General features: G+C 41.3%; 1 protein-coding gene across 1 annotated transcript in view; it reads left to right on the top strand.

Moving 5' to 3' along the window:
- FBXO22 (F-box protein 22) overlaps nucleotides 1-8,741 on the top strand; it is an 8,930-nt gene extending 189 nt beyond the window's left edge. The window contains exons 2-6 of the mRNA XM_026856014.1: nucleotides 3-117; nucleotides 488-583; nucleotides 1,564-1,728; nucleotides 2,674-2,839; nucleotides 3,942-8,741. Coding sequence (XP_026711815.1) covers nucleotides 3-117; nucleotides 488-583; nucleotides 1,564-1,728; nucleotides 2,674-2,839; nucleotides 3,942-4,371 — 972 coding nt within the window. The 3' untranslated portion in view covers nucleotides 4,372-8,741. The remainder of the gene's footprint in view (nucleotides 1-2; nucleotides 118-487; nucleotides 584-1,563; nucleotides 1,729-2,673; nucleotides 2,840-3,941) is intronic.
- The last annotated feature ends 162 nt before the right edge of the window (nucleotides 8,742-8,903 follow it).

The following is an 8,903-nucleotide window of genomic DNA, read 5'->3' as shown; positions in this document are numbered from 1 at the left end:
AGCAGCGCCCCTCTCCGGTCCGTTCGCAGAAGGTGCACGTGCTGCCGCAGACCGTGCTCTACATAGCCGACGCGGAGACGTTCAGCGGGCACGAGGAGTGCCACGAGCAGAAGAAAGGTAAACGGAAACCCGCGCCCGCCCGCTCGGGACGTGCCGGGAGGGACCGCGCTGGGCCTGCGTTCCGGGGGAAGGTAGATCTTCGGCGGCAGTCGTGGCCGCATGGTTTTACCGTTGTGACGAAAACCACAGCTCGCAGGTGTCTGTTATGTTACGCAGACGGGTCCCTTTCCCTCCTCCAGGGGGTACTGCCTCCCTCTGCCCGCGGCCCTGTACAGCCCTTACACCCCTACGGATCTGCTGTCCCAAACGGGGCAGCTGCTGATGGGCAGCGCTGGTTAAATGGGACGGGATTGACTGCTGGGTTTGTTCCAGCACCGTGCAGAGCAACTAATTTTTACTTTTTTTTTTTTTTTTTTTTTTTTAACAGCCAGGAAAAGAAACAGTAAGGAAACAGCAACTGCGCTTGAAAAATTGTTGCCAAAGCGATGTCAGGTTCTTGGACTGGTCACCCCAGGGATTGTAGGTAGGAGGAAAACATATGATTTTGTGAGAAATCACTTTGAAGGCATCTTGTGTATCGTGCATCTGTTCCAGTGCCTGTTTATCACAATTTCATATGTTTTTGAAAGCATAGTCCTGCAGACTGACAGGAGAGTTCTCACAGGGATTATGTGTTCCCACCTTGTTCAACACTAGCTTAAATTTTGTTTGTAGTGTCTTTGCTAAATCATGTGGAGCTTAAATTCTTATTTCATGTGATGCAGTTATAATTAAAGGGGTTGATTTAGTTGAACAGACAGCTTACTGCCGTTTTTCCTAGCACTTAACCTAATGAATGTTTCTTAGCCTTATCTACATTTTTCAGAGTCGTATTGGGACTAATTGTGCAGAACATTCTCAGTATATACCTGTTTGTTATGGTTTAGCAGGATGCATATGCAGTAGCTATGGGAAATTCCCTTAGCCGTCTTTTTCTAGCACTTCACTTTTTTATCATTAGAACATTTTTTCCTAGTTTTCACCTTAAATTCTCCCACAGCATCAGTAGTGTATTTTGATTGTTGTCAGTAGTATAATTTGATAATACACTCCCAATATTTGTGTCAGTTTGCTTTATACTGTCATCATGTTTGTACAGGACTTTTCCCTGTTTCATTTGTAGCCCTTAAAAATCTGATCATGTTTGCGGACCTGCAGAAGCTTGGCAGGAAGGCTTGAGACAGCTATATTGTACAGTGCCTGTTTTCCAGCTGACTTACATTTCATGCAGCTGGGGGAAATCCTTGTCCAAAGTGACTTCATCATGATCTGTAGCCAGCAGGACTCCTACATGCTTTATCTTACCAAAACAACGAAATCACACCAGCGATCAATTAGAGATGTTGTTAGGGGAATGAACTGTCATGTTTTACATCACCTAAGCTGTTCTGCCTCTCTTAATCTGTGTTACAGGGTAGACGAAAGTTTACTGAACACAAGCTGTCTGGCTTTGTATCTTTGTAGTTACCCCTATGGGATCAAGCAGCAATCAACCTCAAGAAATTGAAGAAGGCGAAGCTGGGTTTGCTCTGTTGTTTCCCAAAATCGATGGGGTAAAGATTCATACCTTCCATTTTTCAAAAGACTTGAAGAACAGGGTCTTTGATGAGAGTAAATTTGCTGAAGCAGGTATGTCCTTGTTCTCCCCTTTATTTGGGTTTTTGTGAAGTGTTGTGCTGCTTGTTTAGGTGCCAGCATGGAAGCAACAGCTTCTGTGCTAACTCCATTTAAAGAGCATGCTGCAGCTGGTAATCGCGCATCTCTGTTCTTCCCATCTCTGGAGTATTGCATTATCTTGTGTATCGATTTCAGATTACCTCAGTTAGGTTCCAGGCTGTTCAGAGGGAGCTGTTAAGTTTTGAGCAACTTTAATTGGTTAAAAGTAAAGATAAATGAGTTTGTGCCCTTGGGAGTGGTTCCCATCGCTGCAGTTTAGAAACTTGTGGGGAGGAGCTGCTTCTCTTCTCCAAAATAATTTTGCATTTAGATCCTAACTCAGGCGTCGTAGCAAGGAAGGGTAGAAGAGAAGACGGCACATTTCAATAAACAGAATTTACGTTCTTCATGTTGTGACCTCAGTAGATCACTTCTGAAAAGTAATTTAATGAGGGTTTCTTGAGTATTCTAGGACCCTGGGAGTTTCTGCCTTGGAATAAGCAGCTCGCTGATGTCTGTAATGTATTTGATTTTCAGGTAAAGCTATTTACTGCTTTGTGGTCCTTTTTGAATAACCTATACGCTCAGTTCTTGCCTGTAAAAGGACAGTTAAGACTGCCAAGTAAAATTGAAGGGCTGTGGTAAAACTCAGATGCTCTGCTAAAGAAGTGGAAAGCTGGAGGATGCAGATGCAGTCGTCTTTTCTCTGCTAGGTTCTTTTCAGAAATTCTCACTTACATGGGGAATGCAGCCCAGCTCCTGAATGCCTGGGCAACTTGGGTCTTGTTTTCCCAACTGCAGCAGGGGAAAGCCATCACTGAAGGTGTGGTGTATTATTTGAGGAGAGACTAGGATGGCTGGACTGCAGGGGTCAGGATTTAAATGTAAGAGGATCAGTGTTTGTGGTTTTGTTTGTAGGTCTGAAGAATAACCCAGATCTCCGGGTGGTTCTTCTGTTTGGCTACAACTCCTGGAAGTCTGGAGCGACTCGATTTCTTCATCAAATAGTCAATCCTTTAAATGAGAAAAGTATCATCCTGGCTGGGGGACAAGTGGAGAGCTTTACATCACTGACCTCTGAGAAGTAGGTATCTTTTTCAAGACAAATTATAGAGATTTAAAATGGGAGAAACATTGAAGAAGCCATAGCCTTTTAGTTATCTCATATTAGGAATGCCCATTAACAGTAGAAAAATGATAATTATTTTTTTAAGACTATTAATAAAGTCCAGCACAGTGATTTAGCTGGAAAAGCTGGAAGCTTTGTGTGACTGTGGTATGAACTGGATTCTGGAAACCCAGCTAGAAGAAACCCAGTGTGATGGAGATTCCCAGTTTCAGATACCCTGTGTGTGTTTATTGCCATCTGTGTTTACCCTCTGGCTTGCAGATAAATTACCACTTGTTGTGACAGAGACCATTTATGTGAACGTTTTGTTTCTAGATCAGCCTTGTTTGATTCACATTACAGAGCAGTAGCTGAACACGCAAACAGGCCAGGCCTGTGTCCCTGAGCACACCTAACACGCTGCTGCTGAAGGATGGGGCACTCCCAGGACGGGGCTAGATCTCACCAGGGTCACCCCCTTCCCTCCGCCAGGCGGAGCGCAGGGCAGATGCTGCCATGGGCTCCTCGTGCCACGGTGGGTCTGGGCTCTGTAGTAATACCAACGTTTTTCTTGCATCTGAAATGTGCCACCTGCACTATTGCTCCAGATAAGAGAGTTGACCATACAGTAAATTATTTTTAATAAAGCATGAGTAGTAAGTACTGAAAGCAACATGTCCTGGCCAGCCAAGGAGACTTAAAACAACATGACTCTGGAGCCATTATTGATAGCTGCCCTGGTTTGAGATGTAAATGCTGAGTAGCTTTGCTTGTCTTAATTTTAACTACTAGTTTAGTTGGAATTACAGAGTGGTGACGTACACTAACTGCTGAATTTGGCACGCATTTGAAAGGTAGGCTTATGCTTAATCCTTGGTAATGGATATGAAAGTTTTTCCACACGAAAGGTTGCTAAAAAAGTTGCTAAAATTTGAAGGCTTTGGTTTGATTTTTAGCAAGGTGTAGCTTTCAGGATGCTGGTCTGCTTTGAAATCTGCCTCTGCCACAGGAGCAGTGTATTCAGGCTGGCAGTGGTCCCTCTGGAACCTTCTCTAACGTGGTGCCTGTTGCCTTTCAGTAGGAGCGCGCAGCCCGGCGATGCCTGTGGTGTGGTCGGGCTGGCTTTCAGCGGTCCCCAGATCCAGAGTGCCACTGTGTTGTTAGACCAGGACGTAGCTGATGAGAGGACAGCAGAAGCCGCCATGCAGCGTCTCAAAGCAGCAAACATCCCCGAGCGTAACACCATTGGCTTCATGTTTGCATGTGTTGGCAGAGGATATCGGCATTATAAAACCAAAAGGAATATGGAAGCAGATGCCTTTAGGAAGTTTTTTCCAGACGTTCCCCTCTTTGGCTTTTTTGGACATGGGGAAATAGGATGTGATCGAATAGTTACTGGGAATTTCGTATTAAGAGAATGTAATGACATAAAGGATGACCTGCTTCACGGTTACACTACCGTTATGACTCTCATTCATCTTGGTTCAACTAAAGCAAACCAAGCGTAAATGTTTTTAATGCTTCAGTGAGCTGTTTGTTTCATTCCAGAAAGCTGAGAGGTCTGGAAGAGCGGACATCTTGCAATCAAAGCTCCTTCCAAAACATAAACATCATTTTGGTAATATTATCGAATCTTGTAGTTGGAATAGAGTTTAATGTAATAGCCACGAGAAAGCTTTGCATTTTGTGTAATCCCCTGTACACATCAGAATTGCAGGTAAATGATATTTGATGGAATTCTGCAACTGAAGAAAGCCTCTTTCTTCCAAAATGAGAATGGTTTGCACAGATGGCAGTTGGAATCCAAATATCAATGTGTAGAAAGAAACAGTACTTTGATGCACTCTATTTATGTATGTAAAACAGTCTAGAAAAACTACTGATGCACATTGAAATACTGATGCATAAAATCCACCATTTCCTGGATTTTATTTCAAGAGATGCACACCCTGCCTAGGCTTGAGTCCTATTTACAGAACCAAATGGTTTTACTAGATAAAATGAATTTAGGGAAAAATAACTAAGTGCTCATTAAATAAAGATGAGAATACGCAAAACTACCTTGCCTTCTGTTCTTAGAGAAAAAGCTCTGATTTAAAGAGTCTAGTCACAAGCTCAGCTTGTCTCCCCCTCTTGAACTGAATTTCAGTTGTCTTAAATAACTGGTTTAGAATAATATCTGATACTTTGTGTGTACCAGCAGTTTCAGTCTTTGCGTTTTAAGTTTACACAATCAAAATGCACTAGTTGCCTTTTCCATTAGATTCTCTTGTAGCATGATGCTCTCTGTTAAAAACTTTTTAAATCCAGAGGGCTAAAAATTAAGACTTCCTGATATCTTTAAAAAGTTCCTTGAAAAAGGGTTTTTTTCTTCTTAGTTTGAAATTGTGGGCCCTAGGAGATCTGGCTGTGTTCTATTTATGTAGGGCCTTTAAACAAGACCTGTGCTTTTGCATGTTTTTCCCCTGCTTTCACATCAGTCACCTGTTTAGATTGCTGCAGCTGGAATGCAGTATTGCAAAGTTCAAGGAAGTAATTCAGCATAGTCTCAGTATTGCTAATAATATATTTGCTCCCTTTCAAATACTTTCTTCCCTTTTATTTTCACTTAGAATGACAAGAAAATAAATTAATTTTGCACTGTTTCACCACACTTCTAAAGGCCAAAGCAGGCAGCTGGCCCATTTTTGGTGTAGTAAAAAAATACTTAGCTGTCTGTTGTACAACAAAATAATGATATTTTGCTTGAAATGTACCAGCTGAGACTACAGTTGGCACCTTTTGGCCCATGTTTAGTTAAAACCTTTCCTGAACTTGGCCTAATGAGCTAAGGTAAAGGCAGCAGTGTCCTGAGGGTTAACTGTTGTTTCAGTGGGTGCTGAGCACAGGCAGCACTTCCCCATGGCTGTGTCTGTGATGGGGTTTTTTAATTAGAAGACAGTGGATGAGCAGTGAACTCCCAGTGGCCTTCTAGGGATAGGAGATTAGTAAGCGTGGGTGTGACTTGGAAAATGTTTTGTTACTGCATTTAGAAGGAAAGGTATTTGGAAATGGAGTATGCTTGAATTTTAAGAGAAGCCTCTCAGTGGGAGGTGGGTACGTGTTTTTTCAGCATAATGGGAATGTCTGCATAAGCTACATTTAACAGGAGGCAAAGAAAATGTTTGATTTCTGTAGCACAGACACGATTCCTGTAGCCGTTAGCAAGAGTTAGGGCTAGTCAGCATCACTACTAGCATAAGCCCACAAACCATAACTAACGTTTTGCTGTAGTAGAAGTAGATGAAGTATGATCAACCACGTGCCCTGAACAACAGTGCAAACGCCCAGAAGTCTCCGAGGACGCAGCTGGTGAGTCCAGCGAGGGCGCAGCAAAAGGGAGAGTGCTTTGAATGGGCTAAACGTCAGCAAGGTCCCGTGGCTGCCCAGTCCTGTAGCTGAGGACACTTAAGAGGTAAATGTAGTAAAGAAAAGACGCGGGGGGAGGAACCCCAAGAGCCTGCACCAGAGTTCCAGGATCGTCTCCAACCTCAGGGAGTGGGGATGAGCCCAGAGGACCCCAGAACTGTGTGCTGCATGGCTGGAACTGCTGCGCTGCCCCCCAGACTGTCTCATGTCTTCCAAGCGACAGGGAAGTGGTGTAATTGATAAAACTGCAACATCTGTGATTAAAGTGTTTTGCTATCCAAATTCATTTTGCCTCCATATTCATTTGCTCTTCAACCATGACAACCCCAGAGAGAAGCCAAAATGTATTTCTTAAAAAGTGCATATACCAAAAGGCAGAGCTTGTTCTTAGTTGACAGGAAGTTTTGCAGTGCACTAATTTGTAACTGTCACTCAAAAAATAACCACCAGGTTTTAAAGTGGACAAAGTAAGTTAAATGAATATTCTGCAATTGAGGCAAATGTGAATAGCAGAACTGCTCTAAAGATAATTATCTGCAGTTACAGTGCTGATGGTAATATGTTTCCAGCAAGAGAATATAATCTCTAAGTGACTACATCTGGATTTTGGTTTTGTTAAGAAAAAAAGAAAACCTTCAAAGTCACAAGACCTGCAGGGAGGAGTGATGGTTTTGCTCACAAAAGGTAAAAGACGTTTTTTCCCATGTTTTGGATATGAATAATGTTTCCTGCCATGTTTTTTCTTAAAGCATCTTTCAGGTAAGTGAACTGTAGGTTTCAAAAGTACAAAAACCAGGCAAGGAGTGTGATGTGTAGCCTCATACTTGCACGACCAAAACAGCAATTACCAAACAAAGCTATTATATTCTAAACCGACTAATCCAAAAATCCCCTCGTTATAGGATATTATAACGTACAGTTCTAAGAAAGCCAGAATCATTTGATAAAGCCAAATGATTCTATTTCACAACTGTACTACCAGAAGGCAATTTCAGTTAAAAACTGAAGAAAACTAAAGATAGTGAACTTGGGTTTTGTTACTCTCCGTGTCAGATTTGGTTTGGCCCAAGTTAATACTGAAACAAGGTTTTTTTAAAGAGATGACTGAGTCATACTGAATCATGGCCCCTTGGCAGGGAACAGTAAACCAAGATATGTAAATGATGCAGCCAAACTGACTTCCAGCATGCAGCAGAGAAGGTTGATAAGAAAGTTAAACCTCAGACTGAATTTTGAAAAAAAAAAAAAAAGTGATTACATACAATTCTTAATTAATTTTTCTCAAAACTCACTTGGTGTCATTACACCCTCTTAGTTTATTTTTGTCTTTCTAAAAACAGTACTTTCTACTAGAAGTAATTGTAGTGGTGTTCATTAGCTTTCATGTAAGACACTAACTTTGGTATTGACAAAGTTTTCTGAACCCCTAATGTCTGGCCAAATGCGAGAAAAAACATTTGCTGTTCAGATGCCTATTTTATGATGCAGAAAAGTAACATTAGAGGTCTGGAAGTTTGCATAGTTAGAAGTTGCAAAGATAGTAAGCATGTACTTTTCAATGGTCTTTTATAGGGTCTTTTATATTCTAATCTCTGAGCACTCTGCGAACATTAAGAAAATAATTATTTCCCCCACTGTTTTTCTTGATTATATTGTGGAGAAGATCTTTGTGGGTTTTTTACTGTATGAGTCTATGGTGGATCTCTAAAATATCTTAATACAGCAGTTGTATTTTGTGCACACCAAAGCAGACAAGATAAACATTAAACTAATTACAGAGTTTCTTACCTGAGATTTTTTCCTGTTCCTAAGCCATTTCTCAGCCAGACACAGGCTCCAGAAGAGGCTCTGGATTAGCCATTACGGTGTTCTATCTAGGAATGTGTCTCCTGAACTAGAGGCTCAAAGGTGTGCAGCAATGCAAACTGAGCTCACTTCTGGTGGTGGTGTGCCTTGGTCCTGTAGCACAGTTTAGGTCAAACAGATACAAGTTCAAACACTGCAGGACCCTTGTACTGATTATTTTATGCCTACCAGTGCTTTGTGACAATGTAAGGTATTTTTCTAAACAGACAACATGTAGCTACAGTGAAAAATGAAACTTTTTTTTTTTCAAAGGAAGAGCATGAAATAGGTTTGGATTATTTGGAGATTCTATTACCTGGATGATTATGTTAGAATCATTAGCAGAGAAATAGCTAACTGGAATTTTTTTTCAAGTGCTTTGATAATTTAGGAGCAAAAATTTTATTCTCAAATCAATGGGATTTGTGCTTCTAAATGCTTTTTAAAAACAATTTATAGTTTGCCATCATTACATTTCACAGCTAGATCCTCACTGAGATTAGCAGGTAGCACAAACTTCTCAAAATAAATGTTTCAGAGTGATTCACATCACTGAATCAGTGGCAGTCATGTCACCTTTTCAGGATAAATTTTCACAGCTAGAAGAGTTAGAAACAGCTTTTTTTTTTTTTTTTAAATCAGCTCTTCTTAGCTGAGTTGTCAGTATGGCAATAGTGAGAGCAAACACTAATCCCCTAGAACTCTCCTAGAATCTCCGGAACTGGTGAAAGTGACAAGAGTTTGAAGCAGCAGCAAATTCTGTGATGGAGAACATAGAAAATAGACT

Source organism: Athene cunicularia (genome assembly GCF_003259725.1).
Source record: "Athene cunicularia isolate RWA chromosome 10 unlocalized genomic scaffold, athCun1 chr10_part1, whole genome shotgun sequence".
NCBI classification, from domain to species: Eukaryota; Metazoa; Chordata; class Aves; order Strigiformes; family Strigidae; genus Athene; species Athene cunicularia.
The sequence above is the reverse complement of the archived record's forward strand: the minus strand, read 5'-3'. Positions and strand labels throughout refer to the sequence as shown.